The following is a 21,692-nucleotide window of genomic DNA, read 5'->3' as shown; positions in this document are numbered from 1 at the left end:
ACAGTTCTTTTCTTTTCTTTTCTTTTCGAGACTGAGTCTCGCTCTGTGGCCCAGGCTGGAGTGCAGTGGTGAAAACTCGGCTCACTGCAAGCTCCGCCTCCTGGGTTCATGCCATTCTCCTGCCTCAGCCTCCCGAGTAGCTGGGACTACAGGCGCCTGCCACCACTCCTGGCTATTTTTTTTTTTTTTTTGTATTTTTAGTAGAGATGGGGTTTCACCATGTTAGCCAGGATGGTCTTGATCTCCTGACCTTGTGATCTGCCTGCCTTGGCCTCCCAAAGTGCTGGGATTACAGGCGTGAACCACCGTGCCAGGCCCCGACAGTTATTTTCTTTAGGCACTTTAAATATATCACCCCACTGCCTGCTAGCCTTAAAAGTTTCTGGTGAGAAATCTGCTGAAAATCTTATTAAAGAGCCCTTAAATATGATGAATCACTTCTCTCTTCACACTTTCAAGAATCTCTGTTTTTGGCTTTTGAAAGTTTTATTTTATTTCATTTATTTATTTATTTTTGAGATGGAATCTCGCTCTGTTGCCCAGGCTGGAGTGCAGTGGCATGATCTTGGCTCACTGCAACCTCCGCCTCCTTGGTTCAAGTGATTCTCCTGCCTCAGCCTTCCAAGTAGCTGGGACTACAGGTACACATCACCATGCCCAGCTAATTTTTGTATTTTTAGTAGAAACAGGTTTTTACCATGTTGGCCAGGCTGGTCTTGAACTCCTACCCTCAAGTGATCCACCTGCCTTGGCCTACCAAAGTCCTGGTATTATAGGCGTGAGCCACTGCACCTGGCCTATTTTGTTTTTTATAGACTGTCTTGCTCTGTCACTCAGGCTGGAGTGCAGTGGCGTGATATTAGCTCAAGCTGATTTCTTGGGCTCAAGCAATCCTTTGGCCTCAGCTCCCTGAGTAGCTGGTACTACAGGTGCTTGCCACCACACCTGGCTAATTTTTGTATGTTTTGTAGAGACGGGTTTTGCCAGGCTGGCTTTTGAAAGTTTAATTATGGCTGGGTGCGGTGGCTCACACCTGTAATCCCAGCACTTTGGGAGGCTGAGGAGGGTGGATTGCTTGAGCCCAGGAGCTTGAGACCACCCTGGGCAACATGGTAAAACCCCATCTCTAATTACCCTCAAAAAAAATTTAGCCAGGCATGCTAATGCATGCCTGTAGTCCTAACTACTTGGGTGCCTGAGGTGAGAGCATCTCTTGAGCCTGGGAGATGGAGGTTGCAGTGAGCCAAGATCATACCACTGTACTCCAGCCTTGGCGGCAGGATGAGAGTGTCTCAAAAAAAATAAAAAATAAGACAGAGTTTAATTATGTGTCAGTGTGGGTCTCCTCTCTGAGTTCGTCTCACTTGTGTTAGAGGCATTTGAACCACAGCAACTCCATCTTGAATACAGGCTGAGTAAAACAAGGCTGAGACCTATTGGACTACATCCCCAGATGGTTTTGTTCCTCAGATTTGGTAATTTCCATTGTCCTGTCTCCAAGTTCACAGATTCTTTTCTCTGTTCAAATTTGCTTTGAATCCCTCCGGTGCATTTTTTATTTGTTATACTTTTCAGCTCCAGAATTATTTTTCGGTTTCTGTGTAGGTTTTCTATCTCTTTACTGGTACTACTGATAGAGACAGGAGACAGCCATATGCCACACAGGTCATGGTGCACAGGGTACTTGCCTAAACATGCCCATGGTGAGAAATTCTGTCCCTTAACACATGTGCAGTAAGGGAAATCATTGTGGAGCGGCTCAGACTAACGGCCTGCATGCGCACTGGAAGAATGGGGGTGGAGCCACCAGGAATTCATGCCTTATGCTGGGAGAGGAGCCTGGCCTCTTCAGCTCATGTGTGTTGGCCTGGTATTCAATCTGTGAGGTGAGAGCCTGTTGGCAGGACCCTCTCTTTTTTGCTGAGAGCTTTCTTTTAATAAATTCTGCTCTCCTCACCTTTCACAGGTGTCTGTGTGCCTAATTTTTCCTAGTTGTGAGACAAGAACCCGGATTTTAGCGGAGCTAAGGAGCAAAAAATCCTGCATCATTTTGGTGGCCCATACAGGGACATGAGGAGGGATGAATAAAATGCACACCAAAAGAATCTGTTTCCCTTTCCTTTCTGAGCCTTCTTGTCCTCGGGCTTCTTCTGAGGATAGAGGAAACTGCACCCCCTCACGCCATTGCTCCCAGGGACCGGGAATGTCAGCTTTGGTCCAACTCAGCCTTTTCTATGGCATTTTCCTTCTTTTTGCAGGACTGTAATGGCACTTATCTTTTACAATATTGGGGGTATTCCACCCCCACCCCAAAGGCTGCAGATGCATGCGTGGGACGGACAGGCAAGTGGTGGCTCCCTGCCCCTCCCAGCTGGGGCTGGGGCTCATGGCCCAAGGGCCCCATGCAGCTGTCTGTCCAGTGTTCCACGCCACATACCATGGAGTCTTCCCCTCCTCCGGCTGAGGGGTCCAGCTCAGTCCAAACCCCAGGGTAGAAACAGCAATTAAAAGTTTCTTGGCCGGGCGCAATGGCTCACGCCTGTAATCCCAGCACTTTGGGAGGCCGAGGCGGGCAGATCACCTGAGGTCAGGAGTTTGAGACTAGCCTGGCCAACATGGTGAAACCCCGTCTCTACTAAATATACAAAAATTAGCTGGGCATGATGGCATGCACCTGTAATCTCAGCTACTCAGGAGGCTGAGGCAGGAGAATCACTTGAACCTGGGAGGTGGAGGTTGGAGTGAGCCGAGATTGCGCCACTGCACTGCAGCCTGGGCAACAAGAGTGAAACTCCATCTCAAAAAAAAAAGTTTCTCTCCCTGTTGGAGAAACTCATTTGCATAAGAATAAGAGGTTTGTTCCCCGGGCATCTTTTTCTTTTCTCCATCCTGTCAGCAGTTAACACAGCCCTGCATTTAAGCTGTTTTTCTTTTCCTTTTCTCCACCAGGCCAGGAATAGGCTGGTGCAAAAGTAGTTGCAGTTTTTGCTATTACTTAGAATGGCGAGGACTGTGATTGCTTTTGCACCAACCTAATAACATGGCCCTGTAAGTAGAGGGGGCTTCTCTACGCTAGAGGCTTTTTTCCTTTTAGAAGACGTTTTACTCGGCCAGGATCCCAACTCAGAAGACACCCTTTTCTCTCCCTTGTTGGAGAAGGACTCAATTCCACAGCTTGACCTGAGCATTCCACTTATGATAAGGAGTCCATGCAACATCCTGAGGCAGTTATTTTGACCCAAACTCAGTTCCAAGCTTTGGGTTGAAGCCCTAGGAAAGAAAACTGGATCTGAGGGATCCAGAGGCAGATGACAACAGAAGTGAAAAGGCACAGCACAGGTAAGCATGACTAATTTCTGCCGATTAAGCCAAGCCTCATTTCATGGATAAAGGTCGTGCTAGTATCCATGGCATAAATGAGGTCTAGGGAATGAAAAAGACTATTGACAGCAGAGGAGATAAGGCATATATGGGTAAGAGCAGATAATCCCACTCCCTACCTCCCCCCCACTTAACATGGGTGAAAGCCACTTTGACACCCATGGGAGGCCTCCTGTCATGGTTGCCGGGACTCAGCGATATAAGGAAAAAAGAAAGAGGGATGCCTTGCTTTCTCTCCCTCATGTACCCTGGGTATTTGCTAGGAAGAGAAGGGAACCAGGGACGCCTTGCTCCCCTTTCTAGATGAGTAGCCGTACATCTTTCAAATGCATCCTGAGTCCTGGGGCTCCTTTAAATAAATGCCTTCTTATTCCTTTCTCCTCCTCTGTCCTCTCTTTACAGATGGGTGATTGTGTCCCCATGCTGCGGGATGCTCTCCTGGGATGTATCCTCCAAACTGGGAGAAGTTAATTTCCTAAACCTTAAACTGGTTGGCTTGGGATTGAGCTCGGCAGGGAGGGAACCCAGAAGCCTGACATGTCAGCAAAAGGGTAGGAGTTTTTTTTGTTGTTGTTTTTTGTTTTAACCAGTCAGGATTTTGACCTCTCTACCCCTATGCAAACCAGAAAGGGAATGATAAGGATCACTGTTTATATTATCTGTAAAGTTTTAATTAATAAAAAAGGATTTGTGAAGTTGGTCTTAAGCTGTAGCCAATCTGGTGTGCTCTGCATGTCTCTCCGTATAGTTCTGTCAGAAAGAGGGGTACCTTGGGATGGGGTGTGGGTCTAGGGCTCCATAGGCCTGCTGTTGAAGCAAGCCCAGCAAACTGGCCAGTGGCAAACTTTGCTGCAGGCTTCCATCTGGTTTTACGTCCTTGGAAGCGTGACCTGTAACCACATGGCAGTGCTTTGTTTTAGCTTCTGCCATTTTACAGTGGCGGCCCGGGTTCAATCCTGGCTTAGGGAATGAGTCCTTTCTGGCTTGATATCTTCGTGACCTTTATCATTTGTTGATTCTCTTCCCCTTCATGAACCACCTTAAATTTTCCTTTCTCTGAACACCTGGGAGGTTACCTTTGGTAATGTTCAAAAGCCAGAAATATTGGCTGCTTGGCATGGCTAATGTTGGGTAATAAAGGATTTAAAAGGATTTTCTTGGCCAGATGTGGTGGCTCATGCCTATATTCCAGCAACATAGTGAGACCCTGTCTCTATAAAATATAAAAAATTGGCTGGGCATGGTGGCATGTAGTCCCAGCTACCCAGGAAACTGAGGAGGGAGGGTTGCTTGAATCCAGGAGGTTGAGGCTGCAGTGAGCCATGATTGTGCCCTGTACTCCAGCCTGGGCGACAGAGCAAGACTGTCTCAAAAAACAAAACAAAACAAAACAAAAAAAACACAGCTGGGCGTAGTGGCTCACGCCTGTAATCCCAGCACTTTGGGAGGCTGAGGCAAGTAGATCACTGAGGTCAGGAGTTCTAGACCATCCTGGGCAACATGACGAAACCCTGTCTCTACTAAAAATACAAAAATTAGTTGGGCATGGTGGTGGGTGCCTGTAATCCCAGCTACTCAGGAGGCTGACGCAGGAGAATCACTTGAACCCAAAAAGCAGAGGTTTCAGTGAGTGGAGATCACACTGCTGCACTCCAGCCTGGGTGATAGAGCTCAAAAAAAAAAAAAAAAAGAAAAGAAAAAAGAAAAAAAGGATTTCCTTTCCTTTCTTTTCTTTTTTAGATGGAGTCTTGCTGTGTTGCCCAGGCTACAGTGCAGTGGCATGATCTTGCCTCACTGCAACCTCCGCCTCCTGGGTTCAAGTGATTTCCAGCTAATTTTTGTATTTTTAGTAGAGATGGGTTTTCACCATGTTGGCCAGGCTGGTCTTGAACTCCTGACCTCAAGTGATCCGCCCACTTTGGCCTCCCAAAGTGCTAGGATTACAGACATGAGCCACTGCACCCAGACCCCAAAATAGGATTTTCCTAAAGAGCGCTCAGCTTAATTAAAAGTGGATATCTGGGGGGCTGGCAGGTGGCAGCGTTGCGTGTGGGAGCGGCTGCAACGCCGGTGCCTGAGGAGCGATGCCAAGAGAAAACATCACCCACAATTGGGCCAGTGCAGCAATCAGATTGGGTTCGAGTTCTGGAAACAGCTGTGCACTGAGCATGGTATCAGCCCCAAGGGCATCATGGAGGAGTTCACCACTGAGGGCACTGACCGCAAGGACATCTTTTTCTACCAGGCAGATGATGAGCACTACATCCCCTGGGCCGTGCTGCTGGACCTGGAGCCCTGGGTGATCCACTCCATCCTCAACTCCCCCTGTGCCAAGCTCTACAACCCAGAGAACATCTACCTGTCGGAGCATGGAGGAAGAGCTGGCAACAACTGGGCCAGCAGATTCTCCCAGAGAGAGAAGATCCATGAGGACATTTTTAACATCACAGACCGGAAGGCAGATGGTAGTGACAATCTAGATGGCTTTGTGCTGTGTCAGTCCATTGCTGGGGGGACAGGCTGTGGCCTGGGCTCCTACCTCTTAGAATGGCTGAATGACAGGTATCCTAAGAAGCTGGTGCAGACATACTCAGTGTTTCCCAACCAGGACAAGATAAGCAATATGGTGGTCCAGCTTTATAATTCACTCGTCACACTCAAGAGGCTGATGCAGAACGCAGACTGTGTGGTGGTACTGCACAACACACCCCTAAACCGGATTGCCACAGACTGCCTGCACATCCAGAACCCACCCTTCTCTCAGACCAACCAGCTGGTGTCCACCATCATCTCGGCCACCACCATCACCCTGTGCTACCCCAGCTACATGAACAATGACCTCACTGGCTTCATCGCCTCACTCATTCCCACCCCATGGCTCCACTTTCTCATGACTGGCTACACCCCGCTGACTATGGACCAATCAGTGGCCAGCGTGAGGAAGACCATGGTCCTGGATGTCATGAGGTGGCTGCTGCAGCCCAAGGACGTGATGGTGTCCACAGGCCAAGACCGCCAGACCAACCACTCCTACATCACCATCCTCAACACCATCCAGGGTGGACCCCACCCAGGTCCACAAGAGCCTGCAGAGGATCTGAGAACGGAAGTTGGCCAACTTCATCCTGTTGGGCCCCACCAGCATCCAGGTGGCCCTGTCGAGGAAGTCTCCTTACCTGCCCTTGGCCCACTGGTTCAGTGGGCTCATGATGGCCAACCACACCAGCATCTCCTCACTTTTCGAGACAGCCTGTCGCCAATATGACAAGCTGCGGAAGTGGGAGGCCTTCCTGGAGCCGTTCCGCAAGGAGGACATGTTCAAGGACAACTTTGATGAGACGGACACATCTAGGGAGATTGTGCAGCAGCTCATGAATGAGTACCACGTGGCCACACGGCCAGACTACATCTCCTGGGGTACCCAGGAGCAGTGAGTCCCCCAGGACAGGGACCCTCATCTGCCTTACTGGTTGGCCAAGGCCCTGCCTGACTGACCACTCACTTAGAGCACAGATCAGGGACCTCACACATCTCTTTCTCACATACATGCATTTTCTGTTAGCCTGCAAACACATTATTTCTCCTCTAATGAGACTATTTATCTTTAATAAAGCAGTGGATATAAATAAATTTTTTTAAAAAAGTGGATATCTGGGGGGAGTGCAGTGACACACTGGCAATCCCAGCACTTTGGGAGGCTAAGGTGGGCAGATCACCTGAGGTCATGAGTTCAAGACTAGCCTGGCCAACATGGTGAAACCCTGTCTCTTCTAAAAATACAAAAAAAAAATTAGCTGGGTGTGGTGGCACTTGCCTGTAGTCCTAGCTACTTAGTAGGCTGAGGCAGGTGAATTGCTTGAACCTAGGAGGCAGAGGTTGCAGTGAGCCAAGATCGCACCATTGCACACCGGCCTGGGCAACAGAGCGAGACTCTGTCTCAAAAACAACAAAAAAAGTGGATATTTTTAAAACCTTTATGTTTTTCTCTTTTTGGATCTTGTTTTTCTGGAAAAAGATTTTTTCTCAGTTGACTGAATTCCTTTTCTCCGTTTTGTCTTGCTACCTTTAATGCACACATGAGGCCCTATAATAATTTCTGATGGCCTGGGACTCCTTGGGAAGAACAGAAAAGGTGCCATGCATGCCATTTTGGGAGAAACCTCTGTTTTTCTTATGAAAACCCAGCAATTAAAAGCAGATAGGTCCCCCTCAAAATCTGTTTTTGTCTTCCAGCTATCCCCGTTTATTGGGTCCTGAAAACTGCATGCTTTTCTAGCCCTGCTCTTAAAGGGCCCCACTCGAGGCCAATAGTCCAATTAGGAGATTGGCAAACAGAAAATCTTGTAACTACTGGATCTACTTCTGTTTGTCTGTGCAGTTATACGTGTTGTGTGTGATGTTTATTAAAAAAGAGAGCTCTAGGCCGGGCGCGGTGGCTCACACTTGTAATCCCAGCACTTTGGGAAACCGAGGTGGGCGGATCACAAGGTCAGGAGATCGAGACCATCTGGCTAACACGGTGAAACCCTGTCTCTATTAAATATACAAAAAAATTAGCCGGGCGTGGTGGCGGGCGCCTGTAGTCCCAGCTACTCAAGAGGCTGAGGCAGGAGAATGGCATGAACCCAGGAAGCAGAGCTTGCAGTGAGCTGAGATCACGCCACTGCACTCCAGCCTGGGCAAAAGAGCGAGACTCCGTCTCAAAAAAAAAAAAGAGAGCTCTAATTAACTGGCCTAAAGGAAAATAAGTGCTTTGATCAGGTATTTTTGAAGGGAAAATAAAAGCTGTAATACCTTTTAGTTCGTGTGACTTTAATCCTTGAGAAATAAAAACAGTCTTAAAGATTACTGGTAAAATGCAAATGTTGTGAACAGGTGGTCTAAATTATATGGGACAGATATTAGGTTTGCTAAATGTTTTACAGTTATAAACTGCTTCTTTGAACTTTGAGAACTGTTCAACTTGCCTACTTTACAACTTGGCAAGGCCCAGGACTTGGCAAGGGACTCGGTAAGGCTCTTAATCTTAGCAAATAATCATTAATCATATAATCTCAGTAAAATGTTCTAAGAAGGAATGGACATGGAAATTTTTGTCTAGGGTTAAAGGATTATTTTAAATTAGATAAGATAAAGCTAAAGGTTTAAACACGTTGTGGAAGGTTTCTTGCAAAAGAAATTCTGTGTGTGAACACTAAATTCAAAAGGGTATTATATGTTTTTCTGTAAATAATTGGGCATTGAAATAAAAGCACAAGGTTTTCTTTTTCCCTTTTTTTTTTTTTTTTTTTGAGATGGAGTCTCGCTCTGTCGCCCAGGTTGGAATGCAGTGGCACGATCTTGGCTCACTGCAACCTCTACCTCCCAGGTTCAAGCTATTCTCCTGCCTTCGCTTCCTAAGTAGCTGGGATTACAGGTGCAGGCCACCATGCCCAGCTAATTTCTGTTTTTGTTTGTTGTTTGTTTGAGAGGGGGTCTCGCTCTGTCACCCAGGCTGGAGTGCAGTGGCGCGATCTCAGCTCCCGGCAACCTCCACCTCCCGGGTTCAAGCGATTCTGCCTCAGCCTCCCGAATACCTGGGATTACAGGCGTGCACCATCACACTTGGATAATTTTTGTATTTTTAGTAGAGACAGGGTTTCACCATGTTGGCTAGGCTGGTCTCAAACTCCTGACCTCAGGTGATCCACCTGCCTTGGCCTCCCAAAGTGCTGGGATTACAGGTGTGAGCCACCATACTTGGTATCACTTAACTTTCTGAGGAACTGCTAAACTGTTTTCCAAAAATGACTGCACCATTTTATAGTCGCACCAGAATGTGTGAGGGTTCCAACTTCTCCACATCTTTGTCAACACTTGTTGTCTGTCCCTTTAATTACAGCCATCCTAGCGGGTGTGAAGTGGTATCTCATTATGGCTTTGATTTGCATGTCCCTTATGACTTATGATTATTATTTTCTTGAGACAGGGTCTTGCTCTGTTTCCCAGGCTGGAATGCAGTAGCGTGAATGGGGCTCACAGCAACCTCAACCTCCTAGGCCCAAGCAATCATAGCTGGGACTACAGGTATGTGCCACCATGCTCTACTAATTCTTAAAATTTTTTCAAGTATCTGCTTTTGGTGAAGAAAAAAATTTTTTTTTCTTGTAGAGATGAGGTCATGCCATGTTGCCCAAGCTGGTCCTGAACTCCTGGGTCGGGTGATCCTCCCACCACAGTCACCCAAACTGCTGGGATTATAGATGTAAGCCACACCAGGCCTTTTTCTTTCTTTCTTTCTTTCTTTTTTTTTTAGAAGGAGTCTCGCTCTGTTGCCCAGGCTGCTGGAGTGCGGTGGTACAATCTCGGCTCATTGCAACCTCTGTCTCCCAGGTTCAAGCTATTCTCCTGCCTCAGCCTCCCAAGTAGCTGAGATTACAGGCATGCACCACCATGCCCAGCTGATTTTTGTATTTTTAGTAGAGATGGGGTTTCACCAAATTGGCCAGGTTGGTCTCAAACTCCTGATCTCATGATCTGCCCTCTTCAGCCTCCCAAAGTGCAGGGATTACAGGCATGAGCCACTGTGCCCAGCCTTTTTTTTTTTTTCCAAAGAGACAGGGTCTTGCTCTGTCTCCTGGGCTGGAGTACAGTGGCTCAATCATAGCTCCCTGCAGCCTCAAATTCCTGGAATCAAGCAATAATCATACCTCAACCTCCCAAGTAGCTGGGCCCTCAGATGCACACCACCACATCCGGCTAACTTTTAAATTTTTCTGTAGAATCAGGGATTCGCTATGTTGCCCAATCTGGTCTCAAACTCCTGGCCTCAAGCAATCCTCCAACCTCAGCTTCCCAAAGTGTTGAGATTACAGGCCTGAGCCACCACGCCCAGCCTGATTTTTTTTAAATGTGCTTATTGCCCAGTTGAGTATCTTCTTTGAAGAAATTTCTATTCACATCTTTTGCCCAGTTTTTAATTGGGTTATTTGTCTTTTTTATTGAGTTCTAAATGTTCTTAATATACTCTGCATCTTAGACTGTAGTGAGATATTATTATTTCAAACATTTTCTCACATTCTGTGTGTTGTCTTTTTGTTTTCTAGTTGGTATTGCTTGAAGCACAAAAGTTTAAACTTTCATGTAGTCAAATTTATCCATTTAAAAATCTTTTGTGTATTATTTTTTTTTTTTTTTTTGAGACACAATCTCACCGTTGCCCAGGTTGAAGTGCAGTGGTGCAATCTCAGCTCACTGCAACCTCTGTCTCCTGGGTTCAAACAATTATTGTGCCTGAGCCTCCCAAGTAGCTGGGACTTCAGGTGTATGCCACCGCACCTGGCTAAATTTTGTATTTTTTGTAGAGATGGGGTCTCACCATGTTGGCCAGGCTGAGCTCGAACTCCTGGCCTCAAGCAATCCACCCACCTTGACCTCCCAAAGTGCTGTGATTACAGGCATAAGCCACTGCACCTGACCAATTATGTATTATTCTTGCAACATTTCTGTACATCTAAAATTGGTTCAATGTTAAAAATGAAACATTACATATAAGCATACTAAAAAGTTTAGAAAACTATGCACTAAACTACCAATAGGGAATAGAAACAGAATTTTTCATTTTCTATCCTATGTTTTTTTCCTGAATTATACAAATGATGCAAATTCTCTGTAGGAATTTTAGAGATTAACACATTAGTAAACCTACCATCCAAAAGTAATACTTTTTGAGATTTGACACTTCAAAACCACCATATATATTATTAGCACATAAATAACCATTTATATATTCTTACACAAATATGTAAACATTTATAAAATCTAGAATCACTTGTTTTATGGGGAGAGAAGGCCATGTCAATAATGTAGGAGGATGGATGGCCCATGGACTAACAAAAATTTCTGTTGTAAATGTTTGACACCAAGGGGAAGTGCTTGACTTGGGCTGTTCAATGGGTGATGCTTGAGCTGGCTTTGGAAGGTGAATGCTCCAGTCAAGGAATGTACATGCTGTGGTGATAGAAACACTTGATAGGTGGGCTGGAGGTAGGAAGGAGAAGGTAAAGCTGGAGGATACTTGATTTTGTTTTGAGTTTTTGTTTTTTTGAGACAGGGTCTTGCTTTGTCTCCCAGCCTGGAGTGCAGTGGTGCCATCACAACTCACTGCAGCTTTGATCTCCTGGGCTCAAGTGATCCTCCCACCTCAGCCTCCCGAGTAGCTGGGACTACAGGCGCACACCACCATGCCCAGCTAAGTTTTGTATTTTCTGTAGAGACGGGGTTTCACCATGTTGCCCAGTATAGTCTAGAACTCCTGGACTAAGGGATCCACCCACCTCAACCTCCCAAAGTGCTGGGATTACAGGCATGAGTCACTGTGCCCAGCCGAGGATCCTGGATTTTGAAGGCCCCTGGATGACAGTGAATGTGATGCTGTAAGCCATGGGGCTTCCTTGAAGAGTTCTGGGTAAGGATACAGTGTGGTAAGCTTTATATTTCAGACAGTTCATGAAGTTGTGTGGAGGACAGATTGGGGGAATGGGAGCGTGAAAGCCAGGGACAAAGCTGGGCAACCATTGAAATGTCTATAATACATTTTATATGCTGACTGAGTACAAACATAGAGGTGACCATGTGTCTTGGCTGGCTGGAGACAATCCTAGATTACAGCTTTGGTCCCAGAGTAATTATATTAACAGCCACTTTCGTGCTCAAACATGTCTCAGTCTGAAGATTAAATATCATCTACATATACACACCAACAAAACTTCCACAATTCTTACCTTTACTATGTGAAATGCACTGATATTTTTTTTATTTTTATTTTTTATTATTTTTGAGACAGAGTCTCGCTCTGTCACCCAGGCTGGAGTGCAACAGTGTGATCTCAGCTCACTGCAACCTCTGCCTCCTGGGTTCAAGTGATTCTCGTGCCTCAGCCTCTCAAGTAGCTGGGATTACAGGCATACGTCACTACACCCAGCTAATTTCTGTATTTTTAGTAGAGACGGGGTTTCACCATGTTGGCCAGGCTGGTCTCGAACTCCTGACCTCAAGTGATCCGCCTGCCTCGGCCTCCCAAAGTGCTGGGATTACAGGCGTGAGCCACCTCGTCTGGCTTTTTTTTCTTTTTTTTTCAAAAAAATGTTGGTTGCAACCTATTAAATTGATTTCGTGACACACTAGTTCATAACCCTCAGTTTGAAGAACTCTAACCTAGACGTCTGCCAAGTCTTGGGAAAATAGGAAGGAGACAGATAATTAAGTTTGGGAAATGCATAGTCTAAGGCCTTGGTTCTCAACGTTGGCAGTGCAAGATCACGTGAAGTACGACTGAACACGGAGATCTCCAAAACTGCGGAGTTTTGCGTGTGCACGTATGCACAGACATATACATGGAAATGGCTGTAATGCATCCAGCCATAAGGCGTACAAGGGTATACATACTTACAGAGTTAAGAACCACTATTCTCAGGAGTTATACGACAGCCTGGGAAGACGCCCAGGATGTAGGAACAGGGAGCAAGCGAGCGTGTGGCACCTTGAGGGTGCTCTGCGCCTCTCCGTAAAGCCGAGCCCCTCCTCTTCGCTGGCCTCTCCGGGGCCTTGCTGACTAGTGGTCGAAGCCACAGGACCAGGTGCCAGTGGCCAGCGTAACCCGGGAAGCCCCGCTGCTTCCCCTCTGCCGCGCCAGGACGCTCGGCACGCGGCGACGACGGCCCCACAGTGCCCCGCGCGCGCAAGCGCAGGCGGCGGCTCCCGGCGTGCAGCTCGGTGGCGGCTGACCCGGCAGCGGGCCGCCTCAGGCAGCCCCGGCCGGGCCGCCCGGTCCCCGGCAGCGGGGTAGGATGGCGCTAAAGCGGATCCAGAAGGTACGCACTTTCCCACCCTCCAACTCTTTGGGTGTCCGAAGCGTCGAGGTGTGGGCGGGGCGCCGCTGCCGTGAAGTGAAAGGTGACTGAGGCTCCGTGAGTCGCGGATACACCTGCCTAGGAAGGAGGCAGAACAACCTCCCGCGCAGCCTGAAAAGCGAACGCAGCCTGAGAAGGGGATTGCGCGAGCGCGGGGCGGGGCCGGGCCGTGGCCACGTGGGCTGCGTCACGCGGGCGGGGCGCGGTGGGGCTACCTGCAGGCTTCTGGACAGCGGGTTGCCCCTGTAGGGTATCCAGAAGGGCTGGATGGGTATCCAGAAGGGTATCCAGGATGAAGCTGGGTCCTAAGGGATGAGTAGGAACTCGGCAGGTAGGGAAGAGGGAAAAAGGCTTTCTCAGCAACTGGGAGACCACGAGGCTTGGAGGACTGACAGGGTAGCGGGGAAGCTGAAGGGCAAATGGTGTGGACTCGGGTGGTCCTTAGGGGCAGTGCTGAAGTAACTGGTTTTTATCCTGCAGGTAAGAGGGAGTCCATGAGGGTTTAATGCATTCACTAGAATTTGGAAAACGCACAACAGTAGAAGAAAGAAGTATTTCTAATTCTGTCACTTTACTATTTGTTAACCTTTTAGCGTACCTACCTTCAGTTTTTTTTCTATATTTAAAACAATTATACTGCATTTTGTATTCCACTTATTCACATAATAGTAAATGTAAGCATGTTGTGAAGTAGTATTTATAACTTTTTTTTTTTTTTTTTTTTTTGAGACGGTCTTGCTCTGTCGCCCAGGCTGGAGTACAGTGGCACAATCATGGCTCACTGCAGTCTCAACCTTCTAGGTTCAAGTGATCCTCCCTCCTCAGCTTCCTGGGTAGCTGGGACTACATGCCACCATGCCAGCCAATTGTTTATTTTTTGTAGAGACAGTGTCTCGCTATGTTGCCCAGGCTGGTCTCATACTCCTGGGCTTAAGCGGTCCTCTTGCCTCTGCCTCCTAAAGTGGTGGGATTACAAGGTGAGACACCATGCCCAGTCCTATAACTAATTTTTAACATTAACTTTCCACAAGTACATGACTAGTAACTTATTTAGTCATTACCTGTAGTAGGTAAAAGTATGGACTTGAGTGTCAGACAGACCTGGGTTAGAGAATGTGAGGTCACTTATAGTGGGACCTTGGGCAAGGTACTTAATCATTCCTAGCCTCCCAGTCCTACATGTTTACAGAGTTGTTTTGAGAATTAAATGCTATGAAATGTGTTTAGCACATGCTTGCTGTATACCAAGCACTCAATACGAGTTAGCTGCTGTTATTGTTCAAAATTCTTCACTAAGTATTTGCTGTTATGAAGTTTGTATTAGTCTGTTTTGTGTTGCTATAAAGGAATATCTGAGGCTGGGTAATTAATAAAGAAAAGAGGTTTATTTGGCTCTCAGTTCTGCAGTCTGTACAAGAAGCATGGTGCCAGCATGTGCTTCTGGTGAGGCCTCAGGAAGCTTACAATCATGGCAGAAAGCAAAGGAGAAGCAGTCGTGTCACCTGGTAAGAGAGGGAGCAAGAGAGATGCCAGCTCTTTTAAACACCCAGATCTCGCATGAACTAATAGAGTGAGCACTCACGTATTATTGTGGGGGGGCCACCAAGCCATTCATGAGGAATCCGCCCCCATGACCCAGACACCTCCCACCAGGCCCCACCTCCAACACTGGCGATCACATTTCAGCATGAGATTTGGGAGGGACAGATATCCAAACCAGATCAACCAACATTGTACAATGAGCCTTTTCCTTAATTCACATTACTGGGTTTGATTGCCAGAGGTGGAATTACAGGATCTCTGAGAGTATGACTCTCTTTTTTTTTTTAAATAAATAGCTGTCCAAAAGAGAGATAATTTTGATGAGTTATTCTCTGAAAGGGGTCATCTGTCATCCTAGGACTTTGAAGCAGGCGAATGACATGCTGAGATCTGTGTTCTAAAAAGATCTTTCTGGCAGCAGTGTGGCCTGAAGTGGGACAGAGGGAGACTAGAGGCTGTGGTGAAGGTTCAGCAGAGGCTTTGTCCAAATTAATGACCATGGAATGGATGCTAGGCCAGAGCAGTGCCTGGACCACATTGCAGAAGTGGAATTGACAGGACTTGAGAGGATGTGGTGAAAGTGAAACAAGGAGGTGTACAAAATGGTCACTTAGTGGATGGTGGTGTCATTGTCTAGGATGGGGAATCAGAAGTTTTGAAGGCAGGGAGGAGGGTAGGAGAGATTAAGGAGTAAAGGTTTGAGCCTACATATTCAAATGTGTAGGCTGATAAGATTTATAAAAGAGAGGGTTTGGAAAAACAAGTTTGGACCTTGAGCATGAAATGTCAACTACAGATCCAAGGTAATTGAAATCATAAGGCCAGGGAGAACTTTTCCTTGATAAGTATCAAGGACAGGCTGGGTGCAGTGGCTCATGCCTATATCCCAGCACTCTGGGAGGCCGAGGCGGGTGGATTGCTTGAGTCCAGGAGTTGGAGACCAACTGGGCAACACAGCAAAATTCCATCTCTACTAAAAATAAAAAAATGGCTGGGCGAGGTGGCTCATGCCTGTAATCATAGCACTTTGGGAGGCCAAGGCGGGTGTATCATTTAAGATCAGGAGTTTGAAACCAGCCTGGCTAATGTACTGAAACCTCTTCTGTAATAAAAATACAAAAAAATTAGCTGGGCATGGTGGTGCATGCCTTTAATCCCAGCTACTTGGGAGGCTGTGAGGCAGGAGAATTGCTTGAACCCAGGAGTGGAGGTTGCAGTGAGCTGAGATTGCGCCACTGCACTCCAGCCTGGGTGACAGAGTGAGACTACGTGTAAAAAAAAAAAAAAGGTAAATAAAAATTAAAAAAAAAAAATTAGCCGAGTGTGGTAACACACACCTGTAATCCCAGCTACTCAGGAGGCTAAGGTGGGAGAATCACCTGAGCCCAGGAGGTCAAGGCTGCAGTGAGCCTCACCACTGCACTCCAGCCTGGGCAACCAGAGTGAGACCCTGTCTTAAAACAAAAACAAAACAAGAATCAAGGTCAGGGCTGGCTTCACGTGTGTGTGACGCATTCACTGTCACAGGGCCCCAGGCTTGGATGGGCTCTGCCTTTGGTTTTATGCTCTGCTGTCACCATCAGGAAATTCTTAATAATTATTGAACTTGAGACCCTACGTTTTCACATTCACAAGGCCCTGCAAATTATGTAGCAAGTCCTGGGGAAAAACAACAGAACTGTAGGAAATACAACTTTAAAAGTGTGTTAAGCCTGCAGTGTGGAGATTGCACCATTGGGCCACCACTAGTTAGGATGTCGTGGCTGCAAGTGACAGAGGCTGAGCTGCCCTTGTGCATGGAATTGGAGGTCCTGTGGCAGGACTTTGGGAGCAACTCAGTCCCCCTCTCCTGGTCTGTTCCTGTGTCACTCTGGGCTGAATGGCTCTGGGACACACAGCCTGCTGGACATCTGGGAGGAATAGAGACAATTGCTTCCAGAAGAACTGATGAGAATGTTCTCAGAAAGCCCAGAAGATCTTTTTTTCCCTTTGCCTTGTTATGAATTATGTCTCATGCTCATTCCAAAACCGATGAGTGGCAAGGGATCTGGTTACTCTTAGACCTGGAGCTGACAGTGAGTTGACCAGAACTGAATAGGAGTCCTTCAGAAAGGAGGAAGGTGGATGGGTGCTGAGCAGGTAGCCAGCAGTATGCGAGCCTGAGCCAGGTGTGTGGTGTCTACTAGCTGCCCCCTTAGTTTCCAATCCACAGTCCTTTCTAACCAACTTCAACCCTTAAAAAAATGTTTTCAAATGAATGTTTCAAATTGAATGTTTTTAGATGCACTTTTTAGTTAGTTAGTTAGTTAGTTAGTTTTTTGAGACAGGGTGTTGCTCTGTTACCTAGGCTGGAGTGCAGTGGCTCAATCATAGCTCACTGCAGGCTTGACCTCCTGGGCTCAAGCAGTCCTCCCACTTAGCTTTCCCAGTAGCTGGGATTACAGGTGCCTGCCACCACATCTGGCTAATTTAAAAATTTTTGTAGAGAGTGGATTTCACCATGTTGCCCAGGCTGGTCTCAAACTCCTAGGCTCATGTAATCCTCCCACCTCAGCCTCCCAAAGTGCTGGGATTACAGGTATGAGCCACTGTTCTCAACCAGGACAGGGTTGTATGTGGCAGCACTTCAATTTTTTAATGGTTTTTTTTTCCTCTTTGATACGTGTATTAGTCCATTCTTGCATTGCTATTAGGAAATACCTGGCCAGGCGCAGTGGCTCATGTCTGTAATCCCAGCATTTTGGGAGGCTGAGGCGGGAACATCATCTGAGGTCAGGTCCTGGTGAACATGGTAAAACCCCATATCCACTAAAAATACAAAAATTAGCTGGGTATGGTGGCAGGTGCCTGTAATCCTGGCTACTTGGGAGGCTGAGGCAGGAGACTTGCTTGAACCTGGGAGGGAGAGGTTGCAGTGAGCTGAGATCATGCCACTGCACTCCAGCCTGGGTGATAGAGTGAGATTCTGTCTCAAAAAAAAAAAAAAAGAAAAGAAAAAAAGAAATACTTGAAGGCTGGACGAGGTGGCTCATGCCTGTAATCCTAGCACTTTGGGAGGCTAAGGCAGGTGGATGGCCTGAGCTCAGGAGTTCAAGACCAGCCTAGGCAACATGGCAAAAACCCAGCTCTACCAAAAATAGAAAAAATTAGACAGGCATGGTTGGTGGCATGTGCCTATGGTCCCAGCTACTCAGGTGGCTGAGGTGGAAGGATCGCTTGAGCCTGGGAGGTGGAGGTTGCAGTGAGCCAATATCGTGCCACTATACTTTCCAACCTGGGTGACAGAGTAAGACCCTATCTTAAAAAAGAAACAAACAAACAAAACAAAGCAAAAAACCTGAGATGAGGCAATTTAGGAAGAAAAGAGTTTTAATTGGCTCACAGTTCTGCAGGCTGTACAAGAAGCATGGCACTAGTGTCTGCTCTGCTTCAGAGGAGGGGAAACTCACACTCACTATGGAAGGCAAATGGGGGGTGGGGGGTGGCAGAGCAGGTATGTCACATGGCCAGAACATGAGCAAGAGAGAGAACAAAGGGAGGTGCTCCACACATTTATTTATTTATTTTTGAGACAGGGTCTCACTCAGGCTGGAGTGCAGTGGTGCAATTTCTGCTCCCTGCAGCCTCTGTCTCCCTGGTTCAACTGATTCTCATGTGTCAGCCTCTGGAGTAATGTGTGTCACCACACCTGGCTACTTTTTTTTGTATTTTTAGTAGAGACGGGGTTTTGCCGTGTTGCCAGGCTGGTCTTGAACTCCTGAGCTCAAGCGAGCCACCCACTTGGGCCTCCCAAAGTGCTGGGATTACAGGCATGAACCACTGTGCCCGGCCATGACACAATTTTTTTTTTTTTTGAGACAGAGTCTTGCTCTGTCGCCCAGGCTGGAGTGCAGTGGTGCGATCTCGGCTTACTGCAAGCTCTGCCTCCCAGGTTCACGCCATTCTCAACCTCCCCGAGTAGCTGGGACTACAGGCGCCTGCCACCACACCCAGCTAATTTTTTGTATTTTTAGTAGAAACGGGGTTTCACCATGTTAGCTAGGGTGGTCTCGATCTCCTGACCTCGTGATCCACCTGCCTCAGCCTCCCAAAGTGCTGGGATTACAGGCACAAAGTGAGCCACTGTGCCCGGCCCATGACACACTTTGAAACAACCAGATCTTGTGAGAAGAGGATAATACCAAGTGGATGGTACTAAACCAATCACTTCCCACCAGGCCCCACCCTCAACATTGGAGATTACAATTTGACAAGAGTTTTGGGTGAGAACACAGATCCAAACTATATCAATACATATTTAACACATATATTTTGCAATACATATACTTTAAAGAAAATTTGGAAAATACCTGGCTGAGCAGGGTGGCTCATGCCTGTAATCTCAGCACTTTGGGAGGCCGAGGCGGATGGATCACTGGAGGCCAGGAGTTTGAGACAAGCCTGGCCAACATGGCAAAACCCTGTCTCTCCTAAATATACAAACATTAGCCGGGCATAGTAGTAGGTGCCTGTAATCCCAGCTACTCGGGAGGCTGAGGCATAAGAATCGCTTGAACCCAGGAGATGGAGGTTGCAGTGAACCAAGATGGCCCACTGCACTCCAGCCTGGGTGACAGAGCGAAATCCTGTCTCAAAAAAATAATAAAAATAAAATAAATAATAAAAAAAAGAATAATAAAAAGAAAAAAAAGAAAATTAAAGAAAATTTGGAAAATGCCCCCAAAATTTAGTTTTTAAAAAACTCATCTCTAGTCATCTAAAGTGGGTCACTTTTTCTTGCTGGAATGTGTGCCATCCAGTTCCCCTCCTGGGGGGCAATAAATGTTAAAGTATATATATGTACGTATATGTATATACACACATATATATGTGTATATACATAAACGTACGTGTGTGTGTGTATATATATATATTCTACCTATTCATGTAATTGTAGTTAACATTTTTGTGGATTTCTTTTCAGTGCCTTTGATGTGTATGTGTTTCAGATTGTTGTCGTCGTGTAGTGCATCACATTTTATACTCTGCTTTTTTCTTGCCCTTTTCCTCTAATGTTGTATCATGACATTTTCTCCTGTTATTCTGTAGTCTTTAAAAACTAATTTTCAGTGGCTGCATAATACTTGGTTTAGTTTCTCAAAAAAAAAGTTTAGTTAACTTCTGATTATAAAGGTGGTAATTGCTCTTTAAAGAAACTTGGGGCTGGGTGTGGTGGCTTATGCCTGTAATCCCAGCACTTTGGGAGGCTGAGGCAGGAGGATCGCTTGAGGTCAGGAGTTCGAGACCAGCCTGGCCAACATGGTGAAACTCATCTCTACTACAAATACAAAAATTAGCTGGGCATGGTGGTGCATTCCTGTAATCAATCCCAGCTACTCTGGAGGGTGAGGCATCAGAATTGCTTGAACCCAGTAGGCAGAGGTTGCAGTGAGCCGAGATGGTGCCAGTGTACTCCAGTCTGGGCAACAGAGTGAGACCTTGTCTCTAAGAATAAAAATAAAAAATAAAGAGGACTTGGAAGTAAGATAATACCATATTCATCTACTTCAAGATGAATATTTTTTCAAATGTTCACATCTCTGAAATTGGGATGCTCCTTACAATAGCTGTCAGCCAGGTTACCTTCACTTAGATGTCACTATCTGTATGAGTAAACTGGATCATGGCAGTTCATTATGAGGTAAGTGCATTGCTGGTACTATATTTGTTGAGTTTAATTATTTTAAAAATATTTTCAAAAAGATAGTGTGATTTAGCACTGAAAAGAAAAGCTTTTGTGAACACAGGCACAGAAACAGGACAATGAAGAGTAAATTTCATAATAGTGGAGCAAACATTTGTTGTTGGAGGAAGGACTGGAATTTCCTAATTCCATGTCAAGCAACCAAATTCTTCATAGCCCCAGAAAGGAAGGTACCACCTACTCTCAAGTTGGTGAGGCTGGGTCATTTTTTTTTTTTTTTTTCTGGAATACGTGCAAATAGTTTGTGTATCATGGGCCTTTGCAGAATAAGTATTGATGGCTTGAAAGAAAACTCCAGAAATAGTAGTAGAGGACTCTAAGAATTGTCACATTACCATTGTCTTGGAAGACACAGAGGATGATATTGTATAGACATCAATGACTCAGTGTTGGGCTCTGAATGGGAAGAAACTTTAGGAATACCTGAACAAACCAGTTTATTTATTTCACTTGTTTTTCCTTTTTTTTTTTTGTATGTTGAATGATACTTAACAAGAAACACACAAAGCTATGTTTAAGCCTAAAATAATTCTTTTGATAAAAGTAATTTTAATTTTTTAATTTTTTGAAACAGAGTCTCACTCTGTCACACAGGCGCAATCTTGGCTCACTGCAACCTCCACCTCCCGGGCTAAAGCAATTCTTTTTTTTTTTTTTTTTCCCCACAAGAAGAAAAGGTACATTTTATTTAATGACCAAGTACACACACATTCACACACACACACATATGTACATATAACTAAAAAAAATTTTTTTTCTCTTATCACATGGGATGCATTGTGAAATATTCTACATTCTTTCATTTAAAGAAAAATGCTGGTCACGTTTTAGTAAAAATCTTTCACAAATCACTAATATGTTACAACGCATAACTGCTCTAGAGCATTAACAATGCTAAGCTATAATTTTAGGGAAATATATAGTAGGGCTCCTTCTTAGAATTAGCCCATGTCGTATTTTAGGTACTCAACTCAGGGAAAAAAAAAATGTAACATAGCCTTATTACCATGTATCCAGCCTGGCCGTGGTACATGCTTTCAGTGAGCTTAAATCACCTACCTTCCTAGGCCCAAGATCTGAGGGAATGACTTCCAACTATGTAACAGGACCGTTTGTCTGTATTATACATTTTATAT

General features: G+C 45.9%; 2 protein-coding genes and 1 pseudogene across 5 annotated transcripts in view; 2 read left to right on the top strand and 1 right to left on the bottom strand.

Moving 5' to 3' along the window:
- URGCP (upregulator of cell proliferation) overlaps positions 1–13,094 on the bottom strand; it is a 50,357-nt gene extending 37,263 nt beyond the window's left edge. The window contains exon 1 of the mRNA XM_054559056.2: positions 12,812–13,094. The gene's annotated coding sequence lies outside the window, so the exon portion shown is untranslated. The remainder of the gene's footprint in view (positions 1–12,811) is intronic.
- LOC100433156 (tubulin gamma-1 chain-like) lies at positions 5,466–6,993 on the top strand (annotated as a pseudogene).
- The window catches only part of UBE2D4 (ubiquitin conjugating enzyme E2 D4 (putative)), a 29,731-nt gene continuing 21,119 nt past the window's right edge, over positions 13,081–21,692 (top strand). For 3 of the 4 annotated variants that reach the window (XM_009242831.4, XM_009242830.4, XM_002818012.6), the window contains exon 1: positions 13,081–13,232. In XM_009242831.4, the coding sequence (XP_009241106.2) occupies positions 13,209–13,232 (24 nt within the window). In that variant the 5' untranslated portion in view covers positions 13,081–13,208. The remainder of the gene's footprint in view (positions 13,233–21,692) is intronic. The other variant, XM_009242832.4, reaches the window with a different exon arrangement.

This window comes from Pongo abelii, chromosome 6 (genome assembly GCF_028885655.2).
Source record: "Pongo abelii isolate AG06213 chromosome 6, NHGRI_mPonAbe1-v2.0_pri, whole genome shotgun sequence".
Taxonomy (NCBI): domain Eukaryota; kingdom Metazoa; phylum Chordata; class Mammalia; order Primates; family Hominidae; genus Pongo; species Pongo abelii.
The sequence above is the reverse complement of the archived record's forward strand: the minus strand, read 5'-3'. Positions and strand labels throughout refer to the sequence as shown.